Here is a 26,059-nt window from a genome sequence, read left to right as displayed (position 1 = left end):
ATCCTTTTCTAAATATTTCTCGTAATCTGCCTTCACTTGCCTAACCTCCTTTGTGACTTGATTACAGACTAGCCTATATCTACCATAGGCTTCTGTGTCATCTGATAATTTATATGCACCCACGCATTTTTATTCTGTAGTAGTTCATTTGTAACTTTAAAAGGGAATTGTGTTTGAAATTTTTTTATCTCTAAAAATTTGTAACCTCTGCTGTCTTCTACTATTTAACCATTATTTCATTTGCAGCAGTTACTTGTATTTAATAATACAGTGCTCCAATTTATACAGAAGATTTTCGTGCGAGACTGTGTCTGAATCTTTACTATAGTCAAAGTCAATTATATTAAAGTTTTCTTTATAGCTAGCTCTTTTGTAATGATTTCATTATAATGATGAGATTGGTTAGATAGAATAAAGTTTTTTAGCTTCTAATATTGTGTCAGGCCCCCAAAACCAGCATTGTTTTTAGCTGAACACAGTGGTACTGAGAAGTACTAGAAAGAACAAAGTCATTATGGGAATTGGTGATCTGATGATCATCCAGATGCTGTCTCCTTTTGGTGGCCCCAGTGTGCAAAACATCTGGGGTGGGAGGGAGGCCAGGATGTCTGAACATGTCATTGGAGTCTCTCATACCAACTGGGTTTGTGATCTTCACCATTGTGGATGTTTTTTGATTGCTTCTTGTAACACCTTCCCGTGATCCTTGCTCAGTTGATGGTTTGGTACCACAATTGTAAACAAACAGTGGTATGGGTTTGACAGGTCCCAATTTTTTTTTTTCTTCTAATGAAAGTTTTCATTTGATTAAAATTCTTGCAGTATACAAATTTCTAATGAATTGCAATGCTTACTAAATGTAATTATTTTTATTTGAAAAATTACATTTATTTTTCATAAAAGTGACAACCAAAGCCATTTTTCTTACATAGTGTTGAGCAAACTCAATTTGCTACTTAGTGCACTGATCTTGTAATACCAGAGGCACTTCCACCAAACTGGGAAATTTATACTGTATTTAAAAATGTGTTTTTTATACACTTGTATTCAAAATAACAACACTTTTAATACCATCAAAAATAAAATAAAACAATGTAAAATAAACACAAAACTATTAGTTGTTTTCATTTTCAAGTTCAAATTGTAAAGAACGCAAAAATTCAACTAATGCATGCATAGATATTACTGTGTTATGCAAAATTTGCTTAATAAGTCTTGTTGTAAACAATGCAAATCACTTTAAAAATTATTGAAGTAAAAGTTTTATGTATATTTAGAAAGCTAGACAGAAAGGGCTGCTACATCTCAAACTGGTAATTCACTATAATGCCCATGCCACCACTGCCGTGTTAATTGTTTTTTGGTAATCTTTCTGATGTGGTAGGCCTGGAAGAAGTCTGTGGTTCTCTGTTATGATATCATTAGTGACACTGCAGGATGTTGCAATTCCTGTTGCTGTATTCATCTCTTCTTGTCTGGAGCATCTGCTCCAGACAAGAAGAGATGAACATCTGCCCTATGTAGTACTTACCAATGAGAGTTCAACCTGTAAAGTCTCTTTCCTCTGAGTGACGGAGGAGTAGAGTATTTGCTTCAGATTTTTGCTTGAATTAGTTTGTTAGGATTAGTTGTTCCTTCATTTTCCTTCATGTCCTTTAACTCCCTTATATTGAATCAGTGCATAATTAGCATTCTGTCTTTGGCTGCTTGTTTTATTTTTGCTAGTATAGAATGGCTACCAGAATGTCTAGCAATCACTATAGCTACCCCATGGTAGACCAGTACAGTCGTTTCAATCCTGAAATATAGTGTATCGAAATAATAATTCATATCATTATCTTCAAAATCAATAAAACATACGGATCATAAAAGTATTGATGAGATAACAATAATGTTTATCCATTTATTACACTTAAAAAAAAAAATAAAGCAATAAAAGTGTAAACTGTTTTTATGTTGTTTTATTTCTTTATTTATTTTTTTTGAATATCTGGTTTGCAGTGTATGCCAAATGATGCAAGCCAGTTAGGCTTTTACTGCACTACCAAAAAGGAAAGAAAAAATGGAAAAATTTTATCTGTTCAACTCTATCAAAAAAAAAAAAAAAAAATCCACTGCCAGAGTGGTTAGTTTACCTCTTAAATTTCACTCTATCAACCTCAACTACTGGGTAGGCTTAGGTTTACTAGGAAGTAGGTTTATTACAGTGGTCAACAACACATAGACACACAAACTTCATGAGATCCAGTTACTTTTTTTTGCCTCACAAGTAGTACAGTGGTTGCCTTATTTCCAGAATGTTTGCTTTTGATACCTGGTTAGTAGGTGAGAATATCAATATGTACATTTCCCAGTGGCTCAGCTTTCCCCCACCCATTGAAATAATAAATGGAATATACAGTGTGGACCATTAAAGTCATCATCAGCACAGAAAACAATTAATTGGCCAAAAGTAAACCAAAACAGTTTTTTTGATTTGATGCTTATGTAATGAGATATTCACAATTAAAGATGGGTGGCATTGCATTAAGGCTTAAGTGACTTTCATTTTGTAACACAACAGATGTCTAAAATAATGAAAAATGAATACTGCAGTATTGAAAGAAATGAGCTCACGATTGAAAGTACAGTACTAATTTATCTTATTAATTTCATGCAGTGATTGCATGCTGTACTCGTGAAACCTTCATAATATCTAAAGTAGCATATCTGGTCAGGTGATCAGCTTGTGAACGGTAGGATGCCCTTACAGCAGAAGTTCAAAATGCCTTCTGCAAATGTAGTAAGCAACAAGGTGATAACACATTGCTCTGTACAACTCTAACCTATGAGCACCCACAATAGGTAATAGCTGCATAGACGTATGCAACTAAACCTTCCACGGTCGAAGGCAATTCAATGTAAATCTTTTCCTTTGAATGGTCACAGAAAAAATAATCCAACAGATTTAGATGAGACAATCTGAATGGCCAAGTTAAAGGACTGCCACAGCCTCCACCTATCAAAGAATGCAGTATTGAGGTAATGGCAGGAGAATGTTACTAAATTGTGTAGGGGTGCCATTGGGTTGTAACCAAATTGTTACGGTATCTGACCAAGATTATGTCACCCAGCACAAATAAAAATTATATCAGACAACAGATAAAAATGATCAGGGGGATAATAGGAGCCTGTTATTTTATCTGCAGTGACACTCTGATTTCTACACAAGATTGCGTGCATATTTCTATTAGGGAGGCCATGTGCCACTAAACCCCAAGCCAACCGGGCTAGCCGGGTGGGTAAAGTGCCTGCCTGGCAACCCAAAGGTCGCGGGTTCGAATCCCGCCTCGGTCTTGGATCAAAGTACTGCAAAAACCTTGGGAGATGCATTATGGCCACAGAAGCCGATGCGCCAACAACTACCAAAAAATAAATATATATAAAAAAAAAAAAAACTAAATCCCAATACACACCAAACCAATCTATTAGGGATCACTCCTTGCATAAGCATGCAAATATTGTTTCCACTGCATAAAAAAAATTAGACTTTCTTCTTTTGCTTGCAGTGTTACTTTCCTTCTAAACAGCTACTCACTGTATACACATCAAAAATCATCTTACTGTGGAATGTTCCCACATCTGGGATAGTGTCTCTAAAACCTCTCTCATATCATATTCTTTAACTATTCAAAAGAGGGAAATTGGGTTAATGATCCTCCCCCTCTCTCAGAAAGCCTCTCCACCTGTCTGTTTCAGAGATGTTTAGTTTCTGCTGTATGCCTTTTTTTATAGATACTTCCATGGGCACTTTTTTTTTTAATTGACATCAATAATTCCACTTCCCTCTTCTAAACATGTACCTCAAACAGTCAGCATCTGTTTACTGGCCAACTCCAAACTCACAGAACTAACTTTTTCTCTTATTTATCCCTTCTACTTCTGTTCCCTGGAACTTTTCCTTTGTTTTAAAATTACAGTCTACAGGAATCCAGGTGTAATATCAACAAGTATCTTCTGTCTTTTCAACATTTTTAATTCAGGCATGGTACTGAAGTGTTATAGGCTCTAACACCTTTAATATTTGGAGTTTTCATTTTAAAAAAAAACAAAAAAAAAAAAAAAAAAAAACACCATACATACATTGATGTCCCAGTGAAGATGAAACCATAATGAATGAGGTGAATGAATGAACATACAGATTTATGCCCGCCCAGTAATCCATATTGTGACGATTCCAAATGATCCCTTTTGTGAAGCATGCTTCATCAGTCCACAAGATGCACTCACAAAACTGCCATACATTGGTGGCCTATTCTTTTAGAACCTGCTCAGTAGAATGCATGACATTAATAATCTACAGGTAAGATTTCTTGAACATGCTAACAATAATACAAGTGAAACCATTTCCTCTCGTAATGCAGTGAATGGTGGTATGGTTCACTCCTAACTGTCAAGCTTGCATGTGGTAGTCATTAGATGGATGCCAGTGCTTCTAGGGCTCCTTACTCATCAGACAACATTCATGTTGAGTGTGGCCTACCTGTCTAAACCAAAGTATGTTGCCACCGCCTCTTAGGCTCTCTTCAAGTCACCCAATGACATTAGCATTGAGATACTGTTGGCCTGGGTATTGTTCATGTGCATGAGGCACCATGTACACTTTCTCACACTGTCCCAACATGAGGTACATTACAGTACCCAGCAGTCGTGTATATGATCTCTTCAGGTTTAATTCCATTGTTCATATACTTGTTTTCTTCACAAGCTGGAATGGCTTCCTTTTAAATTCTCTAACTCTCATTACAGCTGCCAAGAGTATGGTTTGCATATTGAGACATCTGTGCTTTCTTGAAAATTACAGTAAAACTCCAGATCTTGGGTACTAGTCCATATTTCGATAAACAGACGGGAACATAGTAGTGATCAGCAGGTGCCACTCACTGTCCTCCTAGGGTTTCCCCCCCCCACTTGCTGCTGTTTTTAAATCGGGAACTCATTTCAAATTTTAAAACCACAGGATGGGAGGATAAACACCCTACCTAAGCTAAGCAACCCCTCCTTGACGACACAAAACAATCAGAAAGAAATGCCTTCACAATAATCACCTAATCATAGAGCTTGATCATACAATCACTCCAATCTACGACTACGGCCACTGCACAGAGACAAGCGATACCCAAATAATGGAGTTTAGCCAAAATTATATATATAATTTTCCAGAAAACACACTTCTGGGCTGCCTTTTTGACACAAATTGGGTTTGACATCATTAGTCTTTAATTGCAAATCTTGTTCTGTAAGTGTTATATTGAAAACTATTCAGAACATTAAACAGCTTTGACTAGTTTTTGGCTAAGGATTATTTCCCATACTGACTATGTGGTATTAGCAGTACACCAAGTGTTGACTGATTACTTAATTGTCAGGTTGATTTCTTTCGTCAGCCTGTTTTCTAGTTACTCCATATCTTTTCATGGATCGTACGTAATCCACTGCAGCTAAATGGGAAATTAGTTTAAAAAAAAAAATCCTTAAATTCTAAGCCATCCAAATTGATTACAATGCCTAGGTCACAGTGAAGGAACCTAAAATGTCACATTCACATATGCCACAATACACAAAATGCGTGTCATAAGTTTATATTGTTGGAAGCAGTACAGTATGGGAGAATTTCTATAGAGAGGTTGTTTTGAGGACTGTGCTCAGAGACAAATAGCAAACTGAAATCAGTGGCACTTGGTTGCTTCGTGAACCATTATTCTGCTGAGAAAGTGCACTATGCTCTTTTAACGGTAAATTAGAAATAAAAATTTTATTAACTTAGAGTTTTCAAAGGCTTAACGTTTGTGAACGCTTTATTATATTATGGTTAATAAAGAATTTTCAAAAATTCTATTGGCCAGCTACTTTCCTGGAATGCTCATTGATAATGTTCCATAAAAAAAAAAAGTAAAGTAGTGTTGATCAGCATTTGCCATATAATTCCTCATTTGAGGATTCTCCATTTGTTTCTGACTTTCCTTAACATAACTTGTAGTAATTAAACTGATGTGCAGTTGGATTAGCAAAATTCACCAAAATATTACAGCAAAAAGACAAAAGTTTTATTTCCAATTTGCAATTAAAAGATGGTGCACTTGCATGGAGTTCACTGTTCACTATTGATGGAGTTCACTGTGTAAAAATGGTTGTAAGTGACATACCATGCATTGCTTGTTTTCACTGAACACAGTCCTCAAAAAACTTCTCTTTATCACAAATAGAATTTGCACACAGAAACAGCTTTTCTATGACTAGCAGATGAAAAGGTTGGGGAAGAAAGTGCTGGTAACTTTGTGAAGTAGTTTTTCCCCTGTCCATTGTTTCTTTTCACAAGTTAATAGCATGACGGACCTAGACTAAAATTGCATCCTTGCAAGAGAAATTAAAATTGAAAAATAGCTTTAGTACCCACTGCAGTCATTCAGCTCATCTGGACTTAAAGCTTGCCCTGGTTAGGTATAGTTATATTTCAGTCAAAGGTATTTTGGAGATCACAGATTATGGCTGCTTAAACATTCCTTCTATCAGCAATTTGATGAAAGGATTCAGGTGCATAATCAGGAATTTTTGTGAGGAAAATTCAATAAAGTTAAATTTTAAAAATTAATTTATATCTGAGATGTGTAATAAATTTTTTTTTGGGGAGGGGCAATGATTCCAGTAGAATTTCATACATATCTATAGATCCATTGAAAATAAAACCAATGTATCATACAACTTATTCTTGAGTTAGAAAAAATTTTAATCTCATTTTGTTATATGTAATTTAAATGTGCATTTCTGCTTAACAAGCAAACTGCACTCTAAAAGGCATAAAATAGACCAAATACTTAGGAAAAGTGCACAAACATTACTTTTCATAGATTTAATCATGCATGTTACGTGCGGTACTAGAATAATAATGGTGTTATCATTGTTAAATGCCAGCTTGCCATCTAGTTTTTCTATAAGTTTACAAATGTCTGGAACAATGGGAATTTGGTTATCTCAAAACTTTAACTGCTCGTATTGTATGATATCAATATAGTTGAAACTACACGAAAATAATATTCTGTGTAAATGTTTTAAGCCGTATGCTAATTTAAAATATTGTGAAATAAGCTTAAAATTTTGGAATTGCTGTTTTTTAAAAATTATTATACTTTGCTCCAGGTGATTCTGACTATCTTTATATCATTTAAAGACATAATAGAGGAAGTTTCGTGTAAAGAGAAAAAGAAAAGCTTGTGCAATGTATTATAATGAAATGAAGCTGTACAAGTAAACTTTGTGTAACTTGTAATTTAGTATTAGAAATGTGCATATTTATATGCCATTTAAATTTTTACTCTTGATTGCATATTGTAAATATGGATGTTCCGAATGTTTATTGCATACATACTTTGTATGCCAAAATTTGAAATAAAAGGATTTTTTTTTCCCTCTGACTATTTTTTTATAAACTACAGATATCAGTTCGTTGTTAGCACACTTGGTACTAATTGGGTAATACAGCTGAAAAGGCACTATATGGCTGTGTTTTTTCACGTGTTTATATATTTTATATGATTTAATTCTTAATATTTTTATTAATTTTTCATATCTGTGCAAACATCTCACATGTTTATTCAGCGCAGCAGTGAGAATGCAAGACATTAAAAGACTTGATAAATTCAAGCAGCTCATGCTCATCAACCAGCTCACTCAGGGCCAGATTTACATATAAGCCAAACAAGCTACAGCTTAGAGCCTCACTCCATCTTAAAAAATCCTTTTTTAATATTGCCACAGGTGAACTGTAAGAGAGGAGGGCCTTATACATGTTTAAATCCAGCCCTGAGCTCACTAGTACAGCCTTTTGCACTGCTGTCTTGCAAAAAGATTAATTTACTCTAATAAATATTTCCACCTACTACATCTCCTAGCATAAAAACATTACAGTGCAGGAAAGTATGACTGCCAATCACTTATTTGGACTATGTCAAACAGACCTGTCAACACAGCTACACAAGAATATGTTGCAAGCATGGCTGATATCCCACTTGATTACCAGAGGACCCTCAGATGTGCTGCTACAGCACAAATGTGACTTTCCCATTCTGTACATGTAAAAATCCCCACCAGATTTTGTACAAACTCATTATAACCAATAATGAGGTATGAAAAAAATTTAATCTACACCTATTTGCTATGGAGGACGTCAGTTATATTTGATATGAATGATTTCATATATCAATTTTATCAATCCCTGCAAAACTTCTTGCTGACAGCACTTGAGAAAATAGCTTAACTGTCTGGAGGAATAACAATAGTGTTTTTTTTTTTTTTTTTTTCCCCAAAATTCCAACCAGGGAACTTTAATTTGCCCAATTCATTTTATTCTGGATGCCCAGTTGAGATCAGTACTGAAGACTTGCAGCTTTTGTGGAAGCAGATCTGAGGACTACAGTTTAAAATATTGTGAACATAGTCAGTGTTTGGACACTACATGAACTTATGAATCACAACTGCTTGCAATGAATATCGATTTATTCCTTTCTTAGAGTGAAGGAAACAAAATCCAAATGCCAAAATTTGGGATTTAGAAAAGTCTGATGTCAAATTCCGGTTTTTACCTATGAGATTCTAGGATTATTTTCATTTCATAAAACATATAAACCAGCCTATGAGCACTTCTACCAACATAATAATGGGGCTCACAAAATGACTGTAAAGAAATAACATAGAAAAAGGGCCATTATTTTATCAGGCAGAGGTAAATAGCTGTAATTGTTTGGAACTTTTGCTATATTTATTTATTCTTTAAATCTTTGTATAAAATTCAAAGGGTTTTATCATTTATTTCAAATAAATTTAAATAAAATGGTTCTATGCTGTAAATTTGCTAATTTTTTAAATACTTAACAAATATGACATGCTTTGTTATGGAACCCTTGAAGTATCCCTGCTGAACCCCAGTTTGAGAAATGCTTGTTTAAGTCAAGCTGTAATTGCAAAAGCAATTGTGCTGATAAATGAAAAGTCATGCTCCTGCTGGATAATGCTAAACCCTATACTATACTACAGAAGGATGTAGGAAAAAATTCTTTGCAGCTGGAAATTCTACCTTGTCTAGCTTAACTTCACACCTAATCTCATCTAATTATTTTGTAATCAGAGCTCTTTAGTAGTTCTTACACAGGAAGAGATAACTCCGTACAAATAAAAGCTGACAGGTTTTTATTTATTTATTATTATTATTTTTTCCCAAAAACAAAATTTTATAGTTTCATATATCTTTATATGCATATTTCTGTTACCTCAAAAATAGTAGTCTGGCATTTTAACCACTTAGCCGCCATCTTTCAGAAAATCAAAAATTTGCTGAATATGTTTTAATGAAAAAAATGGAGAGTATAGTACAAAAAATTATATATTTTCAACTTTTTATTTTTGACATAACATCCATTATCTGTAGGGATATATTGATAGAAGGCATCAAGTATTGTGTGTATGTATATACACACACCAGTATTTACTTTTAATGACAAATAGTTTATATTAGTTTATTATTTATAACATACAAAGAATATAGTAATTTTTATTTCAGAACTTGTCTTGATTGGTAAACCTAATTCCATTCCTTGAATAGCTAAATTTCATTTCATTTGTTTGCTTTCATCTAGAAAAATAAGAAAATTGAATAAGTTCAGTATAATTAAGAAATTTTTATATTGAAACAAAATATATAAAACAAAAATAAAAGTTTTAAAAAAAGTTGGACCTCCCACTCTGGCAATCCATTTTACAACTATTTTTAAAAGTAAATAAAAAAAAAAAAAAATAAGAATCTGCAAGTAAGTTGTCAGATGGCCATCTGCCCAAACATCACATCAGGATGGAGATTTTTAAATTGGAGCCATTAAGCTTTTAATGGTTTCACCACTTGTCACTCTTCTGAAAAGGTCTGGGTTCAATTCCTATTGATTAATGAAGGAATTAGCATTAGCAAAGGCACATATTGTAAGAAAGCAAGCTTATGTAGCATCAGCCAAAAAAAAAAAAAAAAAAAACCTTATTTCACCCATCCACCTGCTCCAAATGTTTGTCAAGTTCTGCCTTGAATCTATTTAAGCTATCAACTTCTACAACGACAGATGGAAGTTTGTTCCAGCAATCAACCACCCACTGGCTAAAGGCAAACTTCCGCACATCTATTCTACAACCGTCTTTCCTCAATTTGAATTTATGCCCTTTCAGGCGATTATTCTAAAGTCCTAAAGTCCTCCTCAATCAAATCTGTGGGTAGTCAGTCTCAAGCAGAGGGAGTAGAGTTTTCCCCATGAGTTATTCTGGTTTTCTCAGCCTACACAATATGCAAATTGACCCATGAACTTGTACAGACATAATGGCACAATATGGTCTGTTGCTGATGCACTAAAACACAGCTTGGTCCCTGAGTTTAGGTTGGGTGTATGTTAAACATCAAATCAACTAAGGCTATAAGGCATCATTATATTCTGATTATAGCTGTGCATATTTTTTGGTCAGTTTGCTGGGCAGAAGAGAGCAAGTCAGGCAACCCTTGCCTGAGATGCAACCAAATTAAAACTTGAATGTGTTCGCTGCATTCAATTTCAGTCACAGAGAAACATTCTGCTCCCAATGAAGATGGAGCACTGGTACTTGGCACTAAGCCCAAGCCTTTAGTGCCCAGTACTAAGTGTTTGCTAATATTAGAATGTCTCTCCATGATCAAAATCGAAAGCTGGTATCACATGAATTTTGATTTGATTTCAACTACTATGCTCATATTCATGCAATCCTATATAGCAAATCATAAAACAGAGACTGCAAGCAACCATTTGTTTTAGAACTGCTCGATAGCCTTAAAAAGTTGGTTCAACTTGCTCACATCATTGATGGGGTTTGAACTCAGGCTTTTCCATCTTAGGCAGGAGGCTGGTAATTTACCATCCTCCTACCCTACTGTGGCCCTTCCCTGAAGTTTGTCATGAACATTCTTTCAGCAGTGTTAGCTAAGTGTGCCACACAGGAGTCTAAAACACTGAAGCTAATATTCAGGTCCCACCTGATATTGACTGGAACTTGTGGGTTGGTCACTCACACACTAGTCAGACTTTTGTAGATTTATTGGATGATTGTTTTCTGCAGCAGCATGTTCGAGAGGCAACCAGAGAAAGTAACACTCTTGATCTGGTTATCAGCAGTGATCATTCGTGTATTAAGAATTTGCAGATAAAGGAACCACTAGGTGGCAGTGATCACAGTGTGCTGAAGTGGAATTTACTCAAAGAGGTAACTACCGTCAGGGGTAAAGGAAAGGGTTTTTGCTTCCGTAAAGGGGAGTACAGTGGTCTCAGACAGTTTTTAAATTCTGTACAGTGGGATGTGTAAATTCTAAGTGAGAAGCATTCAAGGAATTAATCGTGGAAGCTACTAGACTTTATATACCGATTAAGAAATATCGTTCAAGGTTTAGGCCTAAATGGTTATCAAATGAACTAATGAGACTCGTGACAGAGAAGAAAAATGCATGGGATGCATATAAATTATCAGGTGACGCAGAAGCCTTTGGCAGATATAAGCTAGTCTGTAATCAGGTCACAAAGGAGGTTCGGCAGGCGAAGGCGGATTACGAGAAATCTTTGGCAAAAGATGCTAAGAAAAACAGCAAGGATTTCTTTACTTATATAAACTCTAAAAGGAAGGGGATGAATATGATTGGTCCACTTGACATCGATGGTTCAACTGTTGATGATCCTGCTCAGATAGCAAACAAACTGAATGAGTATTTTGCATCTACATTCACACATGAGGAATTATTACAATTTGAAAATGGAAGAGGGTTATCAAATTGTAGCAGTGTGCTTAATGATTTTGTAATAACTGAGAGCAAAGTGGAGGAGAAATTGTTGAAGTTAAACATAAGAAAGGCACCTGGGGTGGATGGGATCTATCCAGTTATTTTAAAGGAGGCAGCAAAGCAACTAAGCAAACCCTTAGCCATAATTATGAGAGCATCCTTGGACTCAGGGGAGGTTCCCACGGACTGGAGATGTGCAAATGTGTCCCCAATTCACAAAGGTGGATCGAAGGGTGACACGAGTAATTACAGACCAGTTAGTTTAACTTCTGTTCCGGGTAAAATAATGGAGTCACTGGTTAAAGACGCATTGCAGGATCATCTAGACAAGACTGCAGCAATAATTCAAACACAGCATGGGTTTGTTAAGGGAAAGTCTTGTCTGACAAATTTGATTGGTTATTATGATGTGGTCACAAAGGAACAGGATGCAAAAAATAATTTTGATATCATATACTTGGATTTCAGGAAAGCTTTTGACACTGTTGCGCATGGAAGACTACTGTACAAATTGGAGCAGAATGGTATTAAGGGTAAGTTGCTACAATGGATAAAAGGATGGTTAAGTGGGAGAAGACAGAGGGTGGTAATCAATGGGTGCTGCTCTTCGTGGACTAATGTTATTAGTGGAGTCCCACAAGGTTCGGTGTTAGGTCCACTGTTGTTTTGTATATTTATCAATGATATTGATGAAGGTATATCAGGCTTAATGTCGAAGTTTGCAGATGACACAAAGGTTGGCAGGGTTGTTAATGACAGTAATGGCAGTGAGCTACTGCAACAGGATCTAGATAATTTGTGCAGATGGGCTAAGAAGTGGCAACTGAAGTTTAACCTTGACAAATGCAAAGTACTGCATATGGGTAGAAGTAACCCCAGAGAAAAGGACCAACTGTGTGGTACTACACTTAAGGTGGTAGAAAATGAAAAAGACCTGGGAGTAATTGTGCAGTCAGATATGAAGTTTTCTGAGCAATGCAGACAGGCTGCTAGGGCAGGTCATGGGGTTTTATCAATGATATATAGGAATTTTGCTAGCAGGGAAAAGGAGGTGATTGTCCCTCTGTATAAGGCAATGGTCAGGCCACGCCTTGAGTACTGCGTACAGGTCTGGAGGCCTCATTTTAGGAAGGATGTAGATTTGCTTGAGCGTGTACAGAGAAGAGCAACACGATTGGTGAGGGGAATGAAGGGATACTCTTACCAAGAGAGGCTTAAGTTCTGCAAATTGCAGTGGCTGGAGACTAGGCACCTGCGCGGTGATCTGATTGAGGTCTATAAGGCCTTGAGTGGGTTGAGCACGCTGAATTCTGATGGGATCCTTCCACTTGTTCAGATTACGAACCTACGGGGACTTCTGTGTAGTTCAAATTAAGAAAGGACAGATGTAGAATAGATGTGCGGAAATTTGCCTTTAGCCAGCGGGTGGTTAATTGCTGGAACAAACTTCCATCTGTCGTTGTGGAAGTTGATAGGTTAAATAAATTTAAGGAGGAACTGGACAGGCATTTGGAGGGAATGGTGTGATTTTTTTTTTATTTTTTTTTTTTTTGCTGATGCTGCATAAGCTCCTACACTTGCTTTCTTGCATCATGTGCCACTACTACTACTCTGGTGGGACTAATAGTAACCCTAAGTATATTCCCTATTTGTGAGACCTAAATTATTGCAAATGCCTATCATAATAATTTAGGTCTCACACATAAATTATTACAAATGCCTATTGTACTGGAGGTGCAAACTAATGTAAGTGGGGCAGGGATCAAGGAGTGTCCACACCACATAAAGGAATGGCCGAGTCTCTAAGAAATATTAGATGACAACTGACTTCTCATTGTCTGGTGCAATATAGTCACTTTGAAGTGACAAAATTCAATTATTTCCATTATTGAAATAATCATTTGATTATATCCATCACTAGTTTTAATAAATTACAGATTACTAAAGTTGTTGCCATGTGTTCAGTTTTGACTGGACAGTCCAACATTTAAGTTTATTGTCCTTACTTTATTTACATTAAGCAAATACTAGACATGTAATTGTCCAGTATTTGCTTAATTTCAATTTCTATAGAAGATGAACTTAAGTTTTTGCATTGAATCTCTATTAACTTTTTTTCTTTTTCTTTTTTTTTTATATATATATACAAGTTAAATTATGAGTTGTAGATTATAATTTTGAATAAAGTTTCAAAATTTGTCAGTTTAGTTCCCTGAATTTAGTTAATATTTCTTCTATAATATATCCTCTACCAATGAGATTTTTTTTTGTTTGTTTTGCACCCAACTTTCATTGTGGCAATCCAGTTTTTCATGGAAACCTCCAACAAACAAGCCTATGGTTGGATGGTTTACAGTAATTAATCCTTTGAACGTGAATAAGTGAAATTGTGGATAAATGAAATCGGAATGCAACTGATAGCTGTTTGGTTTTCCTAAAGCCAATTGGAAACCACAGATGCAATACCTCTGCTGCATTAAAATGTTTTGACAAATCATTTTAAATGTCGCTGTCTAATGGTCTGGTATCACATCACACTGCAGTTTTCTTTCAAACGTAGTTTGGAAAACAGCATGGGCATTACAAAATTTGAAAAAAAAAATAAATATGATGGCAGTACATCTAGAAAATGGCAAATATGTAAATTTTTGAATTTTGGCTCTTTGGAGATTTTTTAAAAGTGAAACAAGATACAGGAGATGGGAGGGGATGTTACCACTTTGTTCCCTAATTTGTCAGTTATGTAAGAGTGAAAATTCATTAAGTGAAACTATTATATAGTGGAAATATGAACATATACCAAGTCCCCAAACAGCCATTCAGAACTTGGTAGGAGTTCCCATATAAAGTTCCCACTTTCATAATATACAAAAGTAAACAAAATTCAAACTTTGTTATAAAAATTAAATTAATAAAAAAATTCTGTAACTCGTGGTGATCGAAAAAAATCAATGTTCTTCCTTCATTTGTATCATATATTCCCAATGAGTTTTACGTGTGATCTGAAATTGTATGGATTGCTAACATAATAAAACTAAATTCACTTTTTTTTTTTTTTTTTTTTTAAATTTCCAGTTTCTCACATTACCATACAGGGGGAATGGAGGGTTCCTGAAGAGCAACAGACTGTCCATTGCTGTTCTGCCAGTCAGCAACTTTGTGTGGTATTGGTAATGAAAAGTTTTCCAATCCAGCAGTTCTTATGTGAAGCATAAGCTGATGCAATGCTGTATCAATATTGTAAAACAATATCAATACAGCTTTCAGCCATTGGTATTTTATCCAGCAAAAAAAAAAAAAAAAAAAAAAAAATCAGACTGTACAGTAATAAAATGTAATTTTACACAACTTCACACATAACACACTTCACACAAAAGGCAGCTATTTTGCAGCTCCTGGAGAAGAGAAGTTTTTTCTGATTTATTTTCTGTTTTATTAGCTTAAATTGGCATGTTTACTTATTTTCTAGAGTAGTTTTATATTCATAGTTACAATACTTAGTTTAAAGTTTAACTTGGTAGAGATTTTGTGGGTATTACTTAGTATCGGTAACTTTATCAAATCCACGTGTTACAAATTGCAGCTCCGTTGAACAAGAGGTTTTTAACCGTATTTAGCCGATTTATTAACCAATTGTTATATCAAATTATTATCTACAGGGTGTTTCAGTTAAACGTTTCAGAACTTCTAAGAGGGGTAGGGTACATCCTGACAACTCGAAATCATATAGCAATGTGGGGTCAGAAATGCTTTCCTGAAGCGGTGTTGCACACAGAAGCACCATAAAGAAAAGAGACCGTAAGTGAGAAATCATTTTAATAATACATGAAAAGAAGCAAAAGGTACATGGATTAAAGTAAGTGTTCGAAGTTTCTTCCACGGGCTACAATGCACGCCTCACATCTCCAACGCATGGACATCCGAACATTCTGGAATACTCCAGGCGAATTTCGAATTTCTTCGGCAGCTACTGCGATTCTTGCAACCAGCTCCTCAGCATTGTCAACAGGGGTGTCATAAACTAGCGATTTCATATGACCCCAGAAATAAAAATCAAGACATGATAGGTCGGGTGACCGAGCAGGCCAACGCACGGGACCACCACGTCCGATCCACTGTTGACCAAATGTGACATCCAGGTAGTTACGAACATCTCCGCTATAATGGGCAGGGGCTCCATCGTGTTAGAACCACATTGTCTGTTGCGTCGATGCAGAAATCTGTTCATCTCTCAAACGTTGTGGCAATACTTGCTGCAGAAAGATCAAGTAGATAGGTCCAGTTAGACGACACGGTAACAGGTAAGGTCCGATGAGGTGATCTCCCATAATACCGGCCCATACATTGACCAAAAATCGAATCTGTGCTGCACGATGTCGCACAACGACTTCTGTGTACAACACCGCTTCAGGAAAGCATTTCCGACCCCACATTGCTATATGATTTCGAGTTGTCAGGATGTACCCTACCCCTCTTAGAAGTTCTGAAACGTTTAACTGAAACACCCTGTATAAGTAGCTATAGACCTAGTCAGGATCCTTAGTTTATTCTAAATTGAGACAGCGAGATTTGGAAGTTAATCAATACTTAAGAGTCCGTAGAAGTACCGTTTGTAATTACCGCCATTGTAACACAATACAGCATATCCGGAATTCGATAGCATTAGCTTTGTATAGTATAGTATAGTGCATAATATAATATTGTCAATTAATCAGTAAATCTATTAATCTTGTTAAACTTCATTGTCAATTATATTGTACTTTTAACTATATATATATATATATATATATAACGACTTAGAGTACAAACGTAACAAATAATTAATACATAACTTGATATGGAAGTTATATAAAGGGAACTCATAGATAACACTCGATACTGAAAAATAAATATAGCGTTATAACTGTGTTAGGATACAAGTTTAAGGTTTTAATTTTTGTTCTGAAATTGTAATTTTATTGACATTAAATCGAAATCATGACTCAAACCAGAGCAGCAAAGCAAAAGGCTCAAGCTAATGGGAGTGCTGTGACTCAGGGGAGAACTGAGGGGGGGCAGTTGCCCTCTGAATCACAGCCTTTTAAGATGCACTGTTTGTTTGATGTTTGCGGAGTAATTGGGTACAGGACATGATACTGCCATGGGGGATGTCTTTGTGTGCACGATGCAAGGAAATTAGGCGACAACTCAGCGTTGTTATGGGCCTATATGAGAGCTTGAAGGACAGGGTGGATGCCCTCAAAGGAAATAAATTGAGGGGAGCCCATCAAGCTCTCAGCTGCCCACATCAATGCCAGAGCTTGCACTTGGTCATCTGGCAACACAGAGGCAGCCCCCAAGGCAGAATGCACTGGTCCCACAGGAACTAGTAGTTGTTGGTGACTCTATTGTCAGGGAAACGGGGAACATGCTTTATAAAAAGGATAGGTGGAACAGGACCAGGGTATGTCTGCCAGGGGCAAAGGTTGATGACGTTGTAGAGTGGATATCATCTTTTAAGGGCACAAAAGGTGATATAGTTGTTGTTGTTGCATGTACACCACTGCTAGGAGTTTAGTAAATAAATTTGAGGTTTTGCTCAAAACATCAAAGGCATATATTGTTGGGCTATCAGAGACATGGTGTCACACAGATATAAGGAATGCGGAACTGGAATTTGGGGAGTACGTCTACAGAAAGGATAGGAAGGGAGGAGGGGTTATGCTATTAGTTAAAAAACACATAATATCCAAGGAAGTGAAGCCAGTCGACATCTATGGACAGGGCAGTGTCAAGTCAGTTTGGTGTGACATAAGCATGGGTAAATCAAAATTGAGAGTAGGAGTGTGCTATAGGCCTAATGACTCTGATGAGTATAATAAGATACTGTACAGGGAAATAGAATGGGCCAGTAAATCAGAGAGTCTTATAATGGGGGATTTTAATTTCCCAGATATTGACTGGAATGTGTGGGTTGGTCACTCACACACTAGCAAGGCTTTTGTGGATTTATTGGATGATTGTTTTCTACATCAGCATGTTCAGGAGGCAACTAGAGGGAGTAATACTCTTGATCTGATTATCAGTAGTGATTTTTCATGCATTAAGAATCTGCAGATAAAGGAACCACTAGGTGGCAGTGATCACAGTGTGCTGAAGTGGGATTTACTCAAGGAGGTAACTACCATCAGAGGTAAAGGGAAGGGTTTTTGCTTTCGTAAAGGCGACTATGATGGGCTGAGACAGTATTTAAATTCTATACAGTGGGACCAACTGATGATGTTACCAACAGCAAATTCAAAATGGGAAGCATTCAAGGAACTAATCTGGGAAGCTACCAGGCTTTACATACCAACCAAGAAATATTGTTCAAGGTTCAGGCCTAAATGGTTGTCAGATGAACTAATGAGACATATGGCAGAGAAGAAAAATGCATGGGATACATAAAATTAATGGGTGACATGGAAACCTATGATATAAGTTGGTCTGTAACCAAGTCGCAAAGGAGATTAGACAGGCAAAGGCAGATTATGAGAAATCCTTGGCAAAGGATGCAAAAAAAAAACAAAAAAGAGTTCTTTTTTGTTTTAAAAAATTTAAACTCAAGAAGGAAAGGGATGAATCAGATCGGTCCACTGCATGTTGATGGTTCAACAGTTGAGGATCCTGCTCAGGTGGCTAACAATCTAAACAAGTATTTTGCATCTACATTCACACATGAGGAGTTATTCAGGAAGGGGAATGTCGTAGGTGAAGTAAACATTGGCAGTGAGCTAGATGATTTTCTAATAACTGAGAGGAAAGTGGAGGAGAAATTGTTGAGGATAAACATAAAAAAGGCACCCGGGGTGGATGGGATCTATCCAGTTATATTAAAGGAGGCAGCAAAGGAAGTAAACAAACCCCTAGCCATAATTATGAGAGCTTCTTTGGACTCAGGGGAGGTTCCCATAGACTGGAGATGTGCAAATGTAACCCCAATTCACAAAGGAGGATCAAAGGCTGACACAAGTAATTATAGACCTGTTAGTTTAACTTCGGTTCCAGAAAAATTAATGGAGGCACTGGTTAAAGAAGCACTGCAGGATCATCTGGACAAGAATTCAGTTATAGCTCAGACACAGCATGGTTTTGTTAAGGGCAGGTCTTGTCTGACCAATCTGATTGGATACTATGATGTAGTCACAAAAGAACTGGATGCAGGGAATAACTTTGATATTATATATTTGGATCTTAGAAAAGGCTTTTGATACTGTTGTGCATGGAAGACTGCCGCACAAAGTAGAGCGGTGTGGCATTGGAGGCAAATTGCTGCTATGGATAAAGGGATGGTTGAGTGGCAGAAGACAGAGAGTGGTAATCAATGGACACTGCTCAACGTGGACTAATGTAATTAGTGGAGTTCCTCAGGGTTCAGTGTTGGGTCCATTGTTGTTTTCTGTATTTATATATAGATGATGGTATATCAAGCTTAATGTCCAAGTTTGCAGACGATACAAAGGTTGGCAGGGTTGTTAAGGACACTACTGATGCTATGCTGCTGCAACAGGATCTGGAAAGGTTGAGCAGATGGGCTGAGAGGTGGCAAATGAAGTTTGACATTGACAAATGTAAAGTACTACATATGGGAAACAGCAACCCCAGATCAACGTATCAACTCTGTGGTACTAAACTGACAGTGGTAGAGAATGAAAAGGACCTGGGGGTAATTGGTTGTCATATCATATCTTCATACCAGGCAGATATGAAGTTCTCTGAGCAGTGCAGACGAGCTGCAAGAGTAGCTCATGGTGTCTTGTCAATGATATACAGGAATTTTTCTAGCAGGGATAGGGATGTGATTATTCCCTTGTATAAGGCATTGGTCAGGCCACACCTTGAGTACTGTATACAGGTCTGGAGGCCTCATTTCAAGAAGGATGTAGAGCTGCTGGAACGAGTACAGAGAAGGGCAACAAGATTAGTGAATGGAATAAAGGGTTGCTCTTACGAAGAAAGGCTTAAGTTTTGCAAATTACAGAGTCTGGAGACTAGGCATCGGCGAGGTGATCTGATAGAGGTGTATAAGGCTTTGAATGGCTTAAGCATGCTCAATGCCGATGGGATTCTTCCTCTTGCTCAGAATAATCACCTGAGAGGGCATAAATTCAATTTGAGGAAGGACGGATGTCGGATAGATGTGCGGAAATTTGCCTTTAGCCAGCGGGCAGTTGGTTTGGGGAATGGACTTCCATCACTTGTTGTTGAAGTTGATAGCCTAAACAAATTTAAGGCTCAGCTGGACAGGTATTTCGAACGAACGGAGGGGTGAAATGGGAGTAGTGGTTGTGTTTTTTTTTTTCTTTTTTTTTTTGGCTGATGCTGAATAAGCTTGCTTTCTTGCATCATATGCCTCTACTAATGCTAATGCTAATAACTCAGTAAGTGCCCTTATTTCCCCTATATGGATAAAGTTAATTGCCCCAGGCTTGTTGTGGCTGAACCTGTTGCACATTACTCCAACTTTGGGCTAATCAACCATGTTAATAGACCAATGGTCTGACCTGAGCTCCACGCACGAGTGTATTTTGAGTAACAGTTAATCCAGCCCTACATATTTAATTTTTTGTTCTTTTGAAAAAAAAGTTTTAAAATAACTTTGTTGAAATTGATAAGCTGAAGACTAAATATCTGTTGGAGAAACGTTCCATCAATAGGCAAAAAGAATTTTTCTATGAAGTAATATATAAATTAATGAGGCAAAGGGTTGTTTGTTTTTGAATCAACTTGAAAATTGCTCAAAATATCTTAATTGCTCAGTAAGTGTTTAACTGAGCAGTTAAAAGAATTGGCAAAATAAAAAAAAAGTAAGTTAAATTTAAAAATTCATTCCTATGTATCTATCTATTAAATGTTTATACAATATAATTACAAAATTAATTTTAGTTTATTACGAGTTAAAAGAAAAATATAAACCACAATAAGGATTATGAAAAATGAAATAAAATTACTTGGGTTACTTGGGACAATGCTGCGCAACACATTTCTTCATTTTTTCTCCTAACTTGATGTCCTTCATGAATTCCTGAAAAGCAAATAAGTAATCTTGTTTACATCCACACCCAAAAATTAAAGAACAAACACAAAAACTAAATAAATTAGAACCTTTTGAAGTAAAAGGGTTATATTTTACTGCAGATGTTAAAGTACTTTGATGAAAAAATGGGAAATTTCTTTAAAAAATTCATTCCTATAAATCCATTAAATGTTTATCTGGTATAATTAAAAATATATATTTAGTTAATAATGAGTTAAAAGAAAAACAGAACACAGTAAAGATTATAAAAAATAAATAGAAATTACTACTACTACTATGTCTAAAATTTACTGTTGTTGCTGTCTTGGGGAAACTTTCTTTCCTCAAGTGACAGTGACAAGTTGGACTTATGCTCAGTTTAGAAATAGTATCTACAAGTCAGCTTAAAATCATTAATACCATTTTTCATTGAATAACATCATTAAAAGAGGTAATTGCATTATTCATCTGGCACATTGGAAGTAAATTTTACAAAATGGTTGGCCCATTTTGTTAAACTAAAGTTGATAGATTAAAATTTCACAATATGAGTTTCTCCAAATGTGTGTCAATTAGTGGAACTGAAAAAAGAGAAGTAAGCTTTTTTTTCTGTTTTTTTAAAATCTGATTTGGACAGTAATTTCACTTTAATGTTGGATAATCAGGTTAAATTAAAAGGAAAATTAATATTTAAAAGCATTTAATGGAGAAGCTCACTTCACAGAATTTACTCAGCAGTTTTCTGCCTGAGACTAGTAAGCTTAAATTGTTGAGGTAAGCTGGGGGATTAAAACAAGACGCGATGCCGCTGTCCACACGCTCTTATTGTATGCACTCCCATTGACTTACATTGTTCATTTAGGCTGCTGGTTCCAAGTAAACGTTCACCTGCGTTCTACGTAAGAGCACCCTTAAAGATGGCCAGAAGAATAGGCGCTAACAAGTTCCAAAATTTCTTATAAAGTTCAACCCCCAAACCATCCGATGCCGGCACGCGTCGTAATTTACATGATTTTAGAGCCACAGTTAGATCCCCCATAATTATCTCCCTGTCCTTTAATGCTTTTTGCTCGGGTGTGAATTGTCCAATCGTCCAAATGGAGTCGTCTCTCTCTCTTTTTTTCTATACAACGGATGATGTTGCAAACAACAAGTTCTAAACGGAAAGCATTCAAGGAATTAATCTTGAAAGCAACTAGGCTTTTAATACCAACTAAGAAATACTGTTCAAGGTTTAGTCTGAAATGGATGCCAGATGAACTAAGGCTCGTGCCAGAGAAGAAAAATGTATGGGATGCATATAAATTATCAGATGACACAGAAGCCTATGGTAGGTATAAGCTGGACTGTAATCAAGTCAAAAAAGGAGTTTAGGCAGCTTATGAGAAATCTTTGGCAAAGGATGCAAAGAAAAACAGCAAAGACTTCTTTAATTATATAAACTAGAAGGAAGGAAGGAATCAGATTGGTACACTTGATATTGATGGTTCCAATGTTGATGGTCCTGCTCAGATAATAGACAAACAGAACGAGTATTTTGCATCGACGTTTGCACTTCAGGAATTCTGTAGGGAAGTGGAGGATAGAGCTGATTAAACTCTAACTGAGCTAAATGATTTTGTAATAACAGAGAAAAGTGGAGGAGAAATTGTTGAAGTTAAACATAAGAAAGGCACCTCGAGTTGATCGAATCTATCCAATTATATTAAATGATGTGGTAAAGGAAATAAGTAAACCCTTAGCCATAATTATGAGAGCATCCTTGGATTCAGGGTAGGTCCCGACAGAATGGAGATATGCAAATGATCCCCACAAAGGGGATCAAAGGATGATATGAGTATTTACAGACCAAATAGTTTAACTTCTGTTCTGAGGAAAATAATGGTCACTGGTCAAAGAAGCACTGCAAGGTCATCTAGACCAGTGCTACTCAACGTGTGGTCCACGAACTGTTTGTTACCAGTCCGCATCGAAATGAAAATTCACCGTGGACACTACTGGTCCGTGACAATTGTATTTTACAAAAGTACCAGTCGGCTTCGGATTGGAAATAAAAGGAACTGGTCCTTCGCCACAGATAGTTTAAGAAACATTGATCTAGACAAGACTGCAGTATTAATTCAGACACAACATGGGTCTGTTAAGGGGAAGTCTTGTTTGACAAATCTGATTGGATATTATGATGTGATCACAAAGGAACTGGACGCAAAAAAAAAATAATTTTGATATATACTTTAATTTTACGAAAGCCTTTGATACTGTTGCACATGGAAGGCTACTGTACAAATTGGACCAGTATGGCATCAAGGGCAAATTGCTGCTATGGTTAAGGGATGGTTGTTAATCTGGAGTGGTATTAGAAGTCACTGACTTCTGATACCACTCCAGATTAACAGATTTACATCTAGAAATTGTTCCTTGCTGGCCTTTTTTTGGATAACTTTACTGCTGGTGCTGTTTCACCGAACACTTTCTCTTTATAGACTACTTTGGACAGCACTTGATAGATATGGTCGAGCAGTATCCTTTGTCATACTACACTTTTTCCCCTTTTAAGTTGTCTTCTGTTGTCTTGTCTCCTGGGTGAATGGGAATGACTGTGTGTGCACGTGCATATTATGCAGTTCCAGTGGTTTCCCCAAATCGGCAGTAAGTACTCTGTGATGCTACACAACTTTGCAGTATAGATAGTGTGGGTTATGTGAATAATGTGTTATTTGACTGGTCACTTAGTTATCGGGAGGTAAGATCACCAGGAAGAGACCTCACGGCATCCATCCACAGGTATAGGGAGCCGGAGGAACAGGCACAGAAGATGAAAGATGTATGATGGGGGCCTTTCCTCCAGGGAAAATGTTCCACATACAAATAGGAGTGTTTAAGACCACTAGCGGACATTCTCGAGAATCCCTTCAGAATGATGGATAGTGAAGTACATACAGCATGAAAGAAATAGCATGCGAACAATTGCCTGGTGAGAATGCATTCCAAAAGTTGGAGACTGCCAACATGGACCCTACTCCAGGAGTCAGGAATATGGAAGGCCAGCTGCAGAAGTCAAGAGGTTTTGGCATTCACAAGAAGAAAGGTATAAAGCCTTCCTAACTGAAGGGTACATGCAAGAGGCAGAGAATTCCACCTGGACATCAGGGTCGCCTAATTGCTCAGTTCAGTCTGGGAGAGGGTGACAGATAAGTAGTAATCCCACACTGGAAGTTCTTCGGGAGTCAACATTATACTGATGTGGAGTAGAGCCCGTGGTACGGCTTCTGTTCACTTTATCTTATACATAGTGTAAGATTCAAAATCTTACAGAATAAAAATAATAATAAGTTTGTTTTTATTAATTAAGAAATCGGAGCTCTCGTTGCTAGTGAATAAGAAGTAATATCATCTGATTTCAATAATAATAAATTTTCAGAATGGAATATAAATTTAATGGGTAGTAAGTAATAAAAGCAGAGCCATTAGCCATCAACTTCCGTTATAAGCACGGAAACTACTGTAAAGCGGCATGGGTCCAAACAACAACAGGCAAATTAAGGTTTATGCGAGGTCGAACTTAGTATGGATAAAAAAAAGTGCAGCCATTATCAACCCACTGCAGGATGGAAGCCTCCTCAACAATTCATGCTGAGGGAAGTGGACCATAATCTACCCATCAGTGGGCGGGTAGGTAATACAACAAGCCAGCTCAGTTGCGAAGTTATATCCACATTATGAGAGACATTACCACCACACCCTTCTGGCATCTCTCATAATGTGGATATAACTTCGCAACTGAGATGGCTTGTTGTATTACCTACCCGCCCACTGATGACGAAGCCAAAAAGCTTCGAAACGATCGTCTGGGTGGTGGTACGCTGAAAATAAATAACAGTAGTCTTCTCTACTAGAGAAGCGTTATTTATTTGAAGTAATTCAATAGTAGCTATCTTGTTGTGAAGGCAACCACATTATGAGATACAATTAAAACGATGCCTTCTACGATACAATCCTAGCTCTAATCTATGGGTTAACTATGGTGTATTTACACCGATATTATATACTGAATTTTATATATAACCTTTATGTTTTTTTTTTGTTGTTCTGAGTGCCAGCCTATCCGAAGGGAATTAAATACATCTAAGAGCTTTTCTCCTTGAACCTAGAATTTTCTGTGAATTTAATAGTCAGATGCGCAAGTGGAGAGTTAATTGTAAAGGGGATAGATAAAAATATATAAGAAAAAGGATATACAAATATAATATGTAATAAATAAGTTTCTAAAACCCTACCCCCACAATAGATTAGCTTGGTAAGCCGGTAAAAGAGGAGCATATGGAAGTGTCTTTGGCTTGGTAGGAGGAGCATGGGTTAACAACATATTTCTTAAGAGGCAGAAGTTAGTGACTAGTTAAGGCTTATCAGTTGTCGAAGTAGTTTGACGGGTATGAGTCTGCGAATACACAGACACTATTGAAAAAGCTGGAGCAAGGGGAGCAGCCAGGAGGTTACATCTCCACATGAGAAGAGTTGTGGCATATGTTGTAGGCATGAAAGGTTTTTGCTTTGAACCCATATGTGTTCTGGTAAGAGTAATCACTTGTAGGTCTATAAGGAAGGTATACCAAGCAATGAAATATTCAGTGTCCAGTTTTCTGCCTGTGCACAGGAGCAGATAATATCATCTGTGAGCCACAGGTCGAATTGTTCAGAGGTTCATCATAAACCAGGTTTGTCTCGTGTCAAAAAAGAGCACCGGGTTTATAAATTTTATTTGTGGTTACACCTTTAGAGCACTGCCACCACTAGTCTTATTTTTGTTTTAACATTTTTTGTTTCTATCTTCGCATCCACAAGATTCCCAAGATTCCATATTGCTAATTGTTTCGATGTCGTTGACTCGCTCAAGTGGAATGCAGGTCCAGTGGTAGCATTCCCGACAGGATGTATAGAGTAGCAGTGGATGTGTAGTTCTACATGCTGCCCTCACCATTTGTAGCAGAATCAGACGCTGGAGTTGATCCAATTAGTTTCTGAAGAAAGTCTAATCTGTGCAGTGAATCCATACCGCTGCACCATACATAACTATCGGTATAAATACCATGAATATTGTAATGTACATAAGGCCGAGGGAACTACCCCTCAAGCTTCATACTCTTCTGTGATCCTGG

The 26,059-nt window shown here is 36.7% G+C and overlaps 1 protein-coding gene across 1 annotated transcript in view; it reads right to left on the bottom strand.

Annotated features, from left to right (window-relative positions):
• Positions 1–9,572: 9,572 nt before the first annotated feature.
• Positions 9,573–26,059, bottom strand: part of LOC150076230 (uncharacterized) — a 53,266-nt gene continuing 36,779 nt past the window's right edge. Inside the window, exons 5-6 of the mRNA XM_090387712.1 lie at positions 20,839–20,912; positions 9,573–9,664 (exon numbers count right to left, since the gene is read on the bottom strand). Of these exons, the coding sequence (XP_090243838.1) occupies positions 20,844–20,912 (69 nt within the window). The 3' untranslated portion in view covers positions 9,573–9,664; positions 20,839–20,843. The remainder of the gene's footprint in view (positions 9,665–20,838; positions 20,913–26,059) is intronic.

Source organism: Mastigoproctus giganteus, chromosome 13, assembly GCF_048544385.1.
Source record: "Mastigoproctus giganteus isolate SK-2022 chromosome 13, ASM4854438v1, whole genome shotgun sequence".
Taxonomy (NCBI): Eukaryota; Metazoa; Arthropoda; class Arachnida; order Uropygi; family Thelyphonidae; genus Mastigoproctus; species Mastigoproctus giganteus.
Note: the sequence above shows the minus strand (reverse complement) of the source record. Positions and strands in the feature narration are given on the sequence as shown.